The 14,547-nt window shown below is 44.2% G+C and overlaps 1 protein-coding gene across 4 annotated transcripts in view; it reads left to right on the plus strand.

The window, feature by feature from the left end:
* Positions 1-695: 695 nt before the first annotated feature.
* Positions 696-14,547, plus strand: part of BEND4 (BEN domain containing 4) — a 33,755-nt gene continuing 19,903 nt past the window's right edge. For 3 of the 4 annotated variants that reach the window (XM_019413178.2, XM_019413201.2, XM_019413196.2), the window contains exons 1-3: positions 696-1,306; positions 7,064-7,201; positions 8,691-9,257. In XM_019413178.2, the coding sequence (XP_019268723.1) occupies positions 820-1,306; positions 7,064-7,201; positions 8,691-9,257 (1,192 nt within the window). In that variant the 5' untranslated portion in view covers positions 696-819. The remainder of the gene's footprint in view (positions 1,307-7,063; positions 7,202-8,690; positions 9,258-14,547) is intronic. The other variant, XM_019413187.2, reaches the window with a different exon arrangement.

Genomic DNA, 14,547 nt, shown 5'->3' on the forward strand with positions numbered 1-14,547 from the left:
GTTACACACTTTCGGGGCTCCTATGGGAAATTAATAAAATAACGTAAAAGTCCGACGCCCTGTGCGCCCTTGTGATATGCATGAGCTCAAAGACCATGTGGGCAGACGCAGAGAAGTGCAAACAACGCGCAGCGACCATGGATCAGGACCTTCAAGATGTTCTTTACAGAAGATTGGGGGAGCAATTCCCCGTGGGCAGAACAACTGGCTGTGGGGATACCTTCCCAAAGGACACACGCCCCGCCCCAACTACTACCAGCCCCTCTGTGCAACCCCGAGAGTTTGGGGTCACGTAGGGGGCGCCAGGGGCTCATTTCCGAAGGTTAACCCCGCCCGCAACGGCAGAAGCCTCAAGTCTGCACGTGGGGCTCCAAAGTCTCGCGCTGGCCGGAACCTCGCCCTGTTTACCCGCGCGCCCTCGGGATCCGGCTTTCCCCCTCCCTCCCCCCGTCGGAGGCGCACACCCGGCGCGCGGACCCCACGGGCGGCGGCGGCGGCGCCAAGCCCCGCCCCCGCCCCCATTATCATTAGCAGATATTACCCTAAACACTTGCTCTTTACCTCCTTTCTCCCTCCAGGCATTGGCGAGGCGGCCTGTCAATCAGCGCTCGGGCGGCAGCCCCCCGCGCGGGGGCTCAGCTATGCCAGCCTCAGCGACAGGCGGCAGTGGCGGCGGCGGCGGCGGCCCAGGCACAGGCACACACCCTCCCACACGCGCGTACTCGGGCAGAGCCGGCGGGCGGGAGGCGGAGGCACCCTCGGAGCCCGGCGCCCGGCGGGGAGGGGGCGTGCGACCGGGGACCGGCCCCGAGGCGCAGGATGGAGGAGGAGATGCAGCCGGCGGAGGAGGGGCCCAGCGTCCCCAAAATCTACAAGCAGCGCAGCCCCTACAGCGTCCTCAAGACGTTCCCCAGCAAGAGACCGGCGCTGGCCAAGCGCTACGACAGACCCACCCTGGTGGAGCTGCCGCACGTCCGGCCGCCGCCGCCGCCCCCGCCGCCTTTCGCGCCGCACGCCGCCGTCTCCATCAGCAGCAGCGAGCCGCCGCCGCCGCAGCAGTTCCAGGCGCAGAGCACCTACCCCGCCGGGCCCGGCCGGGCAGCCGCCGCCGCGTCGTCGTCGTCTCCATCGTGCACGCCCGCCGCGTCCCAGGGCCACCTGAGGACTCCGGCGCCGCCGCCGGCGTCCCCCGCCGCCTCATCATCCTCGTCCTTCGCCGCCGTCGTCAGGTATGGCCCGGGCCCGGCGGCCGCCGCGGGCAGCAGCAGCGCGGGCAGCGACGGCGCCAGCCTGGAGCTCAGCGCAGGTACCAACTCCTGGGCGCAACTTTCCTTCCCGCTCGGCCGCGGGGAGGGGTGGGGGCCCGGGAGCCAGAAGCTGGGCATGGCGGACACCTTTTCCGCGCGCCGGACTGGCGGGAGGGTCGTGAGGGGAGAGCGGAGAGGTGGAGAGGGGCGAGTGCAGTCCGGGCCGAGAGAGAGTCGGGCGTCCGAGCGCACCCCTGAGGCCTCCACGCGCGGGCAGCAACTTCTAGAGGATTCCCCGCCGCCGCCGCGTGCGGAGCTTCCGACGGCGCGCGCGCCTCCTAACAGGTGGCTCCGCGCTCGGTTGCGGCTTGGCGCCCAGGAAGCCGGGCTGTGGCGGTCGGCGGCAGGGGTCTTTCGGGCGGGGGTCAGAGAAGCAGGCTTGGCGCCGAGGCCGCGCGCCGGACACCCCAGGGTGACCGCCACGGCCGCTCCCGGAGAGGCTGGGGCTGCTCTGGCGGCGCTCGGGGACTCCTTCCCTTTATCCTCGGCTGTTTTTTTTTCCTTCCACTTCTTCATTTACCTCTCTTTCTTCTCTTCTTGTTTTTCCTTCTCTCTCTCTTTCCTGGCCTTCTGATTATCTTTTTAACCACCTCTTTGGTGCACTATTACTCTGTCGCGGTCCACTCGGCTGGCTCTTGTGTTCTTTTTTTTTTTTTTTTTTTTTTTTTTTTTTTTTCTGTGCGCTTGTGTTTCTCATGCGCGCGCTGTCTGCTCCCTCTGCCCCTCTTTCCCCACCCACCCCAGAGTCCCAAACCGTGTCAGACAGCGGGTTCCTCTGCACCAGCCACGCGGGTGGACCTGACGCTCGCCCCCTGTAGCGGACTTTAGGGAAGGAGACGTCCCGCCCCTCCCCCCAACCCAGAAGATTCCCCCACCCCCAACCCGGGCTCTCGGGGCCCGCCGCTCATACCCCTTCCCCACCAGGAGGGTGGGGGCTGCACCCCGGGATCGCGAGCCTCCCGAGCATCTGTCCTGCCCCTGAAGAAATGCCTCTCCACCGGGAGGCTGCAGGAGGTCCCCTGGAAAAAGCCAGCTCTCCTGCGGGTTAAGCTACGGGAGGTGGGCTGGTAGAAAAGCCGTAGCCTGGGGGCCTGGCCCAAGGGCCCTCCGCGTTTATCTCGCTTATCAGAACTAAAAGTTCCTGCTCAGGCCTTTTTTGGTATTTTAGAACCCCCCAAATTCTGCATATCGGTGAGTCCAAGGCTTTTGTCCTAATGAAAATGTGAGCATTGTCTCTAAATGAGTTGTAGACGCCTATGCTAATGTTATGTTGTTTGTCAATATTTTGACACATGAGGGATTGGTTTTGAGAAAGAAAATCTGATTACAGGTAATAGTGAAGACTTCCTGTTCTGTCACATGTCTCACTGATTTGGAGGTGTTTGTCGGCTTTGAGTGGGGTTCTTGTGTAGGTGTCTTATTGTTGGTGGGGTGGGTTTTTTATTTTCAGTTGCCCTTGACCCAATATTCTCTTGTGTTTTTATATTCATTGTTAGGCTACCCATCCACTTCCATTTTTCTCATTTTTCTTCTGTGTTCTCCCCTTCTTAGTAGTAGGTTTGTGTTCTTTCTCTCTGGGTTTGGAGTCTTATTTATACTACTTTTAGTTCATGCCCGTGTTTATTCCCTAGTTCTGCTTAATCTTTATCTTTTTTTATGTTCTTTCTCAGCAGTTTGGGTTCTTTTCCCATGTTCTGTATTTGTTTACTCCCTTGCATAACCTTAGTTCCACCATGTTTACTAGGGGAGGGGGGGAGGGTTCCCCTTTTTTATCTGCCTGTTCAGTCTTTAATCTCATCTTGCTTTCTCCTTTTAGTCTTTGCTGTCTTTCAATCTTTTATTTCCTTTTATACACTATAAATCTGCTCCCTCATTGCCATTTTCATCCATAGTTTTAACCTTGCTTTTTCCTGCTATTTTTCCTGCATTGTTTCTTTTTTCTGCACCAGCCACTTGCTGTCCTTTCCATGCTCCTTCCTACTCTGGCAGTGTCCTTGCTGTCTTTCATTCACAAGGAGTTTGTGGGTATTGTTTTCCTTTTTCACCTTGTTGTAAATGTACTCTTTCAGTGTTTCTTCTTAGCTAATTTTGTCTCCATCCCCAGGTGGAAATCACAACATCACTGAATCTAAAAGAGTGAAAAGGGGCTTTGTTTGATACCCCTGAAACTCCCTATATTTTTTATTACCTTTTATTCTTAAAGGCTGCTTGCTTGCTTTCGTTCGTTCTTTCTTTCTTTCTTTCTTTGTTTCTTTCAGGTCATAAAGAGTAAGCTTGATAGCACCAAGGGCAGGATGCCATTTGCTTGTTGGAAAAATGGGAATTGGATAGTAGGTTTCTTCCATGCAATGAAGAAAATGGTCTGGCAGGAAAAAGAAAAAAAAAAGGCCATAGTACTAGACATCCTGAATTGTGGTCATAATATTAATCATTGATGGACAAACTCATCTCTTAACCCAGCACAGAGATGTGAGTGGCCATCAGAGGGACAGTCACCTTAAGAGCTGATTGGCTCTTTGAGGAACTAGTGGTTCCACTTTGAACCAATGAGCATGTGTGTACAGACAGACACCACTTAAGCATATTGAGGAGGGGGCTGGAGGAGGTGGTAAGTTGCTTGTTGCACCCTCACAGAAGTGTTACTGTAACCTCGAGGGCCACCTAATAGACTGAAAATAGTCAAAACATTGATGTGATGAAATGAGTCAAGGACAGAAGAGATAAAACTGAGTGTCCAGCATAAAGGCAGTGAAAAGATGAAAAGGTTGAAGTGAATCTTATTTCCCATTAAAAGCCATAAACCATTGAGAGGAGAAATGTGATTAAAAATAGATTTTTCAGCATTCTTATAAAATCTCATGAAGAGTATAATTTTCCTTAAAAGGGGTAATATACCATGGTTTTAAAAGCGTATTTTTCCTCTGTGGGAGGCTTAGAGTTAAAACCCACGTAGATCTTGATATGCAGCCTAAATTTGGCATCAGGAAATGGGAAATTGCATCTTTAAGCAGAGTACAATCAAAAATGAATTACAATAAATCCTATATAATTGCATAGGTCATTCTCTTTAATGAGATTTTATTAACCTGACTGTCAAGCTTTTGAGTCAGGCAGATATTTTATCTTCTTCAACTGATAAAAGTGTCAGCTATAAACCACCATATAAATATTCATAAATCTACACATCTGTGGCAGCCTATCAGCATCATTCTTTTGGACATTAAAAGCATTCTAATTACTTTCTGTCTAGCAGAGCTGAAATGCTGCCTGTTATAGTATGTGCTTGGCAGGCATGATTGCTTTTGTTTGCCATCACAAATAGCAGCATCCTATTTTATATACCGATGGTCCAGAAAATATTCAGGGATTGACTGAGCAGGATGAATATTAGGAAGCACCATCTGGTTTTGATAGCACCAAGTATATTAACTCATCTGTTAATTTTTGACACATCATTGATTTATTTATTTAGAAAAATTGCATCCTGTTTTGCTGTTTTGATGTTTGCCATTATGAAAAAAAAATTGGATGGCATTTTTTTTAAGACATAGTTCATTGATTTAAGACAAGGGTGATGCTTCCAAAGATGCTTTCATTTTCTAACTTCTATTTTCTATGCCTTGAAGTCTTCTCTTAAGAAGTTATGTTAATGTTTTAAGGAAATCATCTATTTTGAACTAGCTGGAAATCCTTTTGGTAGATATAATGTATGGATACATGATAATAGGTCACAAAAAATTTTTTCTGCTTCTGCATTTTTAATATTAATATATTTCACCCTCCGCTGGGTTAAAATCAAAAGGTTACCACTAATCTCGATGGCTGTGATCTCCTTCATAGTAACAGAATACTCTTGGGTATGTGCTGTGATGGGCAAATTCCATTCAAGGCTTTACTTACAAAGAAGGACATTAAAGTAAGGCGCCTGTGTTTGATTGCCGAGTTCCCATCCCTCTTCTTATTCACTTATCAGATGTAGGATGGCTTAAACCACTTACATTCAGAAGAATTTCTAGAAATGAATTTTTTAATTAAAAAAGTAATCACGGGTTCAGATTTTGGAATCAGACTAGGCAAAATTTCCAACATGATACTATCCCAACAGATTGTGCAATAGAGCAAAATAAATTACAAGTGGTCACTTTATAGTGCTTCGTGGTTGTGCTGTATGAATATTTTGTGGTGTTTAATTTTAGAGAAGTTAAGAATGAAGTCGGTAGTTTTAAAGCCCCTTTGTAAACTGTTGGTGTTCTTCCCTGCCATCTCTTGAGTGGAGCATTCTGTAACTAGGAAAAAAAAAAAACAGTTAAAAAATTTCAAAATACATGTTCATACTTTGCTCAATTAAGAATCATGGGTCAGTGACCATTCAATTGTGTTCATATGAAAACAGAACTTTTCTCCATTTCTTAGCGATAATGAGCATTGCACAGTCCTTGCATTTCTAATTATATTCTGTCTGGAAAGCTAAAGTATTGCTGGCTGCAATATGTAGTAGGTAGAAAGATTTGCTGTTTTCTGCCGAGTGTAATAGTAATATTGTTCATCATATCTTTCCGTGTATTGACGTTAAAACAGTATTTAAATATTTTAAGATACCAAAAAGGAGAAATTCAACTTTTTATGGTCGTTATTTTTGCATCTATCAATTCTGAGAACAAATCCAGAATGAAGCATTTGTAAAAACTGAAGGCAAGAAGTGTTTTATGGTTGTAGCTATTCTCTGATACTCTGGGTGCACTTTAATACATTATCTTCATAATGTAGTGTATTACATAATGATTTTTTCTCAGCATATTACAAGCTTATCCTTCAATTAAGAAAACAAATCATGCTTGTCCCTAAGTCAGATTTTTTCCCTTAAAATCTATACTCTAATGTGATGTATCAATATGATTAAAGCTACTGAGTGTGCTTTAGGACATTGAACAAATATATTTGAGCAATTCTTTATAGCCACTTCTCTTTTAGCCTTTCTTTGCATATTTTGTTCCTTTCATCAAGGTTACGTTAAAGGTGTATAGGCTGTAAATCAGTTAGGGCCATGCTGATTAAAATGCAAACAGTAAATACAACTTCAGGTCTAGAATGGGATTATAGGATTAAAATGAATGAAAACTGCCAGTGTGCTAGAATTGAAAATTCGTGATCAATAACATTCTTTGATTTTACTAATAAAAGAACAAAAACCCGGAAATGAAGACCACTGTGCAACATCTTAAGGCTTCCCACTTTTATGGTTCAGCTGTTTACTTTGTTTATTTGGTTTTGGTCAGTGTAAAGAATTAATACCCAAATATTTAAAGTCTTTCCCCATTACCTTTTGGTTTAAATCAGGGGCTCAGTCCTTCCCTTCCATCTGGCAGGGGGCAGAGGCATCAATTCCACTGTTTGGTGTGTAAAAGATACTTCTTATATCCATCTCCCTTTTCTCTAGTATAGCAAGTGAACTTTGTCCTGGCTGCTGCTTCAGTGAAGTTCCCAGCCCATCAATCAATTCTAGCCTGAAACTATGCCTGACATCTGGTTTTCTTCTTCAGCACTCAAAATCACTGTGTAAAAAACAGGCCTGTGCCTAATATTTGTGGGATTTAGGACAAGAGTACAGATGCAGGCCTACATACCATATATCTAAATAATTAACAAACTATTAAATAAAATATGTTCCATCCACCTCCCCTGACAAATATACCTTAATGACCAGATCTGACTTTGGAGTTTTCAGCCAGCCCATGGCCTTCTCTCCCCACCCCCAGCTTCATCTTCTAATAGGAGGAGCCTCACATACACACGAATGGATGCCCCCGTCCAAACTTCCAGGCTCTGGCACCATGGTCTGTCCTTGGGAGAATGGCTCAGGGAAGAGTCCAGCACAGGCCCTCGAAGCAGTTTAAGTAAGGAATTCCTGGATCTTGGGTACCTTACCATGGGGAGGGGAAGGGATGGAGGAGGATGATTAGGGCAGGGCCCCCCTCCCTATGTCTAAGGGTGGTACTGCTCCTAAGCATGAGAAAACACCATGGCAAGAGCAAAGTAGTCCCGTGGACTCTCAGCCTACCCAGAATGCAGCCAAAGCAATGTCCAGTGTTACAAATGAAGATCTATATATTTATGAGAGGACCCACATGCATTCAGTAAATATTTTGTTGTTCCCATAGAAGCCCTCAAACATTTCACCATTTTTCATTTTTAAAGTTTTTTCCCCTGAGAAAAAGATAGAGCCAACATTTTCAGAGACAGTAGGTAGCTAGTTAAATTTCTATCATAAATACTTACTGGCATCTAAAATCTACAGTATTTTGTTTGTTGCCATTATTCTGGATAGGGAAGAGATGAAATGAGAGGCATCCTATAGCTGTATACAAGCCCTATAAAGTATCTCTGTATATTTATAAATAGCCCATTCTGGATGGTAGTCCAGAAAGAAGAGGCTGCACCTCGTGATATTTGCATTTAGGGTGAATTTTCAAGACCCAAGACTGACAGAATTAAATCACATTTGCACAGTTTTTGAGGTGTTTTTGGTTGTTGAACTGATTGTTTTCCATTTGCTTTTTATTTTTCACTGATTGACAATTAGTATGCTTTAGAATACATTTATGTCAACTAACCAGCAGTCTGGACACATGCCATTTAAAAGATTTGGCAATCTAATGGAAGAGGCTCATGGAAGAAGCACTACTGCTTTTCACATGATACTTGTATGGACTGGCCTAAATATTGGCCTTGACAAGAAATCCAAGTTCACAGATAAATGAAGAGAAAGAATAGTGAACACAGATGTTGGATAACACAGTTTTGCTTTTGGGCTCATCATCTTTTGCCTTATAGGCCATCCTTTGTTTTACTTTAGATGTCTAGTGAGCTCTTCAAAAAGACTTATCTTTCTTCTCCAGTTTGCATCTGGAAGCAACGTACTCTCGTCAGGGATTGTATCAGCTGATTAATAGCAAGGGCATGAGGGCACTCCAGAAATAGAAGTAATGATTGCTGTAAGCCCTCCTATCAAGGAGGAATTGAGTCTGCGGTAGCTGGCTTGATTCGTTAGAGTAAGGATCTTAATGAAGCCAAAGGTGTGAGTTCAGACTTGTACAGGCCAGTTAATGCCACAGAGAGGGAAATCTCTCTGTGGTGCCCAAAGTCACAGTGCAGCCGTTTCCCAGAATGAGGGACTGGGAATGACTCTTCAGACACCCCTCTGGTTGCAGAATGACAGGAAGCTATGCATCCTACTAAAAGTACATTCACTGTGTTACCTTGGTTCGGGATGGAGAGTAGAAATACATAATTTTAACATTTTTGAATGTTAACCTCAAAATTGAGGACCTTACTTACCCTTGTCTTTGGCTGTCCGTCTCTGATGTGTTTTTTCATGTGTTTCAGAGAGTCGTATGATCTTGGATGCCTTTGCCCAGCAGTGCAGTCGAGTTCTTAGTCTCTTAAATTGTGGAGGAAAACTACTGGACTCCAACCATTCTCAATCCATGATTTCTTGTGTCAAGCAGGAAGGCTCGAGTTATACTGAGAGACAGGAACAGTGTCACGTCGGGAAAGGGGTCCACAGTCAGACGTCAGATAATGTAGACATAGACATGCAATATATGCAAAGGAAACAACAAACTTCTGCCTTTTTGAGGGTTTTCACTGACTCCCTACAAAATTACCTGCTCTCGGGGAGCTTTCCAACTCCAAACACCTCATCAGTCAGTGAGTATGGCCACCTGGCCGACGTGGATCCTCTGTCAACCTCCCCCGTGCATACACTAGGTGGCTGGACCTCCCCGGCGACATCCGAATCCCATGGTCACCCGTCCTCTTCTACACTGCCCGAGGAGGAAGAGGAGGAGGAAGAGGAAGGCTACTGTCCTAGATGCCAAGAGCTGGAGCAGGAGGTTATTTCACTGCAACAAGAAAATGAAGAGCTCAGACGGAAATTAGAGAGCATCCCAGGTACTGTGCCATATTCCTTGCAAGCTAACTGCAGATCATTCCTTCCTGGTGTCTCTGTGTGCATGCGTGCATACACGCATGTATATGTATGGTTTTGGCCAGTGAGGTAAAAAAGTTGAAAAACAGGCATGCACAGGGTGTCCTTACCCTTCCAGTACCACACAGAAGTTTCAGGATAAACTACTAGCCTTGTTCTATGTTTAAGTCCAATCTTAAGAGATATAGGCCTGAAGACCACCGCCCTATTCAAAGATGTCTCTGTCCATATAAAAAAGATTCCAGACGTGGTGCAATAAGATTGAAATAGGCCAAGTACCGTGAGCCTGAGTTTTCTTCAAAATGTAGCCCTCTTTTTTTAAAAGCGGCTTTTGTATTTTTAAAGATTTTGTTGTATGTATTTTATTAGTAATAAAGATGAAAGTGAACTAATACCTTCGGTGGTTGGACTTGAGTAGTACTGAACAAGTGGTCTCTTCTGTTCCATTAATTTCTTGCCATTCTTGTTAAGTTTCAACAGGTATCTTCTCTTTTTAGCATGCAAGCTGCCTGTTAAATGAGCAACTGTAAACTGAAAGGAAAAGATCAAAGACAGACCAGTAATTAAGCAGATCTCAAACTATTTGTGCCCCTGGCAAAGCAGGCATTTCCTGCCTCTTAGAGACATTAGATTTGCTGCATAGTAAAGTCATCTTTATGGCAAGATCTTCTCTGGGTTGCAAAGCCATTTTTTTTTTTACTATTTGAAAAGGTACCAATTTTGCTTATACCTTTGAATTCATTCCTGCACGTCTGTGGCTTACAAAAGATAGTGAGATCGTTAGCTAGAGCAATATCTTCAAATCCTTTTAATCGTGCAGCCCACTGATAAAAAATTTTGAGAACATATCCACCAATGTACACGCTTCTTGGTTAACTACATACATGTCCTAGTGTACTAGTAAAGTATATTTCAAAATAAAGCATATATAGCATGTTAAAAATTTTAAAGGCCGATACATAAATATAAGTAGAAAGTATGTTCGTTTCCTAACTCAGTGTCTTTGAACCGCCCAGTTTGGCAACTGACTTAAAAATAAGGAAATATTGAAGTACATTACCCATTTGTTTATTAGTTTCCTTAGGAAGCAAAAAACAAGTGTTAAGAATTGCCAGATCAGAAATCTATTTTCTTTCTGTCTTTTCATTTAAAAGCATTACTCAAATAGACCTGAGGTTTGGTTCAGAATATTTTGGAATTAGGTTTAATGCAATCATGTTGTGGGGGAGTCGTGTGTGCAGGAGGTGAAGTAAATTCATTCTCTCTCTGGGGCGCCTGGGTGGCTCACTCGGTTAAGCATCTGACTTTGGCTCAGGTCATGATCTCCTGTCTCATGGACTCAAGCCCCGCATTGGGCTCTGTGCTGACATCTCAGAGCCTGGAATCTGCTTTGTATTCTGTGTCTCCCTCTCTCTCTGCCCTCCCCCACTTGCACTGTGTGTGTCTCTCTCTCACTCTCTCTCAAAAATAAATACTAAAAAAATGTAAGAAAACATTCTCTCTCTTTGCAGTTGAGCATTGGGGTTAGATAAAAGGGCCGTGGTGTCTTCCCAAGTTAGGAAGGCAGGGACCACAGGAGCCACTGGGTAGAGCTCAAAGAATACAGTGGAACCATTGTTCCACTGGGTTCTCCATGGCAGAGAAAGAGAGGGGTGTAGCTAACATGCTGGGATTTTACAGCTTTCACAATTCCATAAATTATGGTCAGTTAATTATGGGTTTGATCTGACCCAAAGGGGTGTTTTCCATCTTACTCCCCACCCTCCTCTCTGCCTTTCTGGGGGAGAAAATACTATCCTGGAGATCAGCCAATTTTAGATACTTACATCAGCCATTCAGAACTGTGGGTAAGAGTTTCAGAGCACAGGGACAGGTGACACAGAAGTCCAGAGTGGTATTGTCTAATTCCCAGTCCTAAATATTTGACCTTGGTAAATATCAAGCAAATTTGGGGTTTAGTCCTCCCATTTCCCAAACTGTGCCAGGTGGAAGGGCTGTGTCGTGGATATAACTAACTCACTGCTGACCTGCCACTAATCACCGTCTTTTTCCATTTCCAGAAAGATGAAAATGCTGAAATTTCTTGAGCCTTCTTGATGGTCCAGTATTGAAGGACACTTGTTGAAATTAGGGTGTGGTCACCACTGTTAGTGCAAACATTCCAGCTCTGTTGACAGTCCCCTCCATAAACTTGAATCAATAGCCATTTCATATGGAGAACCATGATTGCTATAATTCATACCAAAACTCAACTATGTAAATAAAAATCAGTTGGTCAGTTATGAACAGATAAAACTTAGTGTAAAATTGAAGAAAGATTAGCTTATTTAACACATGTACTCATTACCTAGGGACACCTTAGTATTGGGTGTCCAGTTGAACGTGTCACTTGCAAACCAGATAGTGATCACCTAAGAATCCACCTTTCACTCCATTAGCTACTAATTTTGTGGGGGAAATCTGTAATTTTTAGACAGTCGTTTGAAGAAAAGTGCAGCAAGTAGTACACTCTGGTTTTGCATCTAACAAGAGTATTTTGCAAGCAGTAACTCTCCTGTGGAATTTGGGATGGATTTTCCTTAAGTATCATCACTGTTTCCCAATGGCTTCAAAAGACCTCTGTTGTTCCAGAGGGCAGTGCATTTCCATGGAAGCACCTGCGACCTTCCTGTAGTGGAAATTACCCTTATGTTGTGATATAACTGTATTTACAGCCAAGCAGGATGGATGAGTACAAAGGAGAAAGCATTCAGGGCGCCTGGGTGGTTTAGTCGATTAAATGTCCGACTCTCGATTTCAGCTTAGGTCATGATCTCATGGTTTGTAGGTTCGTGCCCTGAGTTGGGCTCTGTGCTGACAATGTGGAGCCTCGTTGGGATTCTGTCTCTCCCTCTCTGTCTGTGCCCCTCTCCCGGGCATGCATGCACGCTCGCTCTCTCTCAAAATAAAATAAACTTCAAAAAGACACAAAGCATTCAGAGGAAATAAAGTTAACAAGAAGATAGGGACACCTGCCCCAGGTCAGAGCTGAGACCCTGGTTTTAGTTCCTTCTCTGCCACTCCAGAGTTGTGCTATTGAGTAATTTTGAGATTCCTTTTTCTTTATTTTCCTGAAATAAAGCATTCATATCTAGGAAGGGCAACTATAAAAGAGGATGGGAAAGTGCAGACCTTTCTAAAGAAGGAAGAGTTTGGGGAAGGTGCACCTCCAGCACCACCTGGGAGGGCTGGGTAACTGTTTTATTTGTGAAACACTCCACAAAGTCCTGTTGATTAATATCAGCCACATGCAAGCAATGGGCTTCTGGAGAATAATACTCTGACTTCCTGTCCACAGTTACTTGCAGATGTAGGCGATTAAATATTTTATCCCAAGGAAAGAGCATTAGCACTTACTCTTTGGTGTTAGATGATCACACTAGAAATTAAGAAAGTCAGTTGAAAAGTTTAATTTTTTAAAGGCAAGAAAGCAAAGATAGGTTAAAAGTAAAAAGCCACAGAAGAATTGATATTTAGATCAGGAATACAAAAAGTTGAGACGTTATTAAAAGAAGGAAAATGTTGGGAAAACTTCTCACTGGAGAGGGTGTCAGTTTAGAGCTGGCATGTTTGTTTGTTGGGAGAGCACCAGCAGGGGAGGGGCAGAGAGAGTGGGGGACAGAGGATCTGAAATGGGCTCTATGCTGACAGGCTGACGGCAGTGAGCCCAATGTGGGACTCAAACTCACAAACTGCGAGGTCATGACCTGAGCCGAAATCAGATGCTTAACCAACTGAGCCACCCAGGTGCCCCCTGCATGCTTGTTTAGAAACCATACAGTCAACACAAGATGAGAGAACTCCTAAGGGAGGATAGATACAAAATAGTTTGTCATCTAATTTAAGACCCATTGAATGCAAGATGTGCCAATATTCTATGTTCCACTAAGAAAGAAGGAAAAAACACTGTGAATCATAATTGCATCTTTGAACAAGCTCAGAGATTTTAAAATATGAAAAAAATGTGGGTCTTAGGATCATAAAATATGGTAATTAAAAAAAATAACTTCCAAAGTAAAATAATTGTGACATATTAAAAACACCTTGAGATTGGGGGTGCCTGGATGGCTCAGCTGGTTAGACGGCCAACTCTTGATTTTGGCTAAGATGATCTCAACAGTTTGTTGGATCAAGCCCCACATTGGGCTCTACCCTGACAGCAAGGAGCCTGATTGGGATTCTTTCTGTTCCTCCCCCACCTGTGCTATCTCTTTTCGTCTCTCAAAATAAAATAAGTAAACATTTTTTAAAAATACCTTGGGATGTTCTAAGTGCCAGATACAAGTACACTATTAATGTTATCAAAGAATTTTCTACTTTTTTATTTGAATGCTTATTTTTGAAAGAGATAAAGCATGCGTGCACAAGCAGGGGAGGGGCAGAGAGAGAGGGGGACAGAATCTGAAGCAGGCTCCAGGCTCTGAACTGTCAGCACAGAGCCCAACACAAGCTCAAACCCATGAACTGTGAGATCATGACGTGATCCTAAGTCAGATGTTCAACCGACTGAGCCACCCAGGCACCCCAAGGACTTTCTACTTTTTTAAAAACTACATTTATAATTATCAATTTATCTTCATAACTCCAAACAAATATTAATATTCCTATTTTATAGGCAAAGAGGTTGAAACCTGGATAGGTGAAGTCTGTGGCAGAGCTAGGATTATTATTTTTTTTAAGTTTATTTATTTGACTTTGAGAGAGAGAGGGAGCATGAGCAGGGGAGGGACAGAGAGGGAGTGAGACAGGGAATCCCATGCAGCTCCACACTGTCAGCACAGAGCCCAGTGCAGGTCTCAAACTCACGAACCTGGAGATCATGACCTGAGCCGAAATCAAGAGTTGGACACTTAACTGACGAAGCCACCCAGGCGCCCCCGTGGCAGAGCTAGGATTATAATCAAAGTCTCTTGATTCTAGATCTAGTGTATTACCCTCTTCCACCCTAAAAATACAGTCGATTCTTACTATTCATTGTAGTTATGTTCTATAAAGTCACCGTCAAGACTGAATTAGCGAATACCGAAGCGTTACCCCTAGGAAAAGTACAGAGCTATGTTCCTGAGAACCTTTAGTCACATTTTTACCAACTGATCAATACATAACCTTATTTTATGTATGTTTTTGTCTAAAGAGACTTTATTTAATATCTAGCGTTGTCAGATTAACATTGAACTCACAGCCAACAGCCCTATAACTCATGCGTGAATGAAG

Source organism: Panthera pardus, unplaced genomic scaffold (assembly GCF_024362965.1).
Source record: "Panthera pardus isolate Hobbes unplaced genomic scaffold, ASM2436296v1 HiC_scaffold_13, whole genome shotgun sequence".
In the NCBI taxonomy this organism is placed as follows: Eukaryota; Metazoa; Chordata; class Mammalia; order Carnivora; family Felidae; genus Panthera; species Panthera pardus.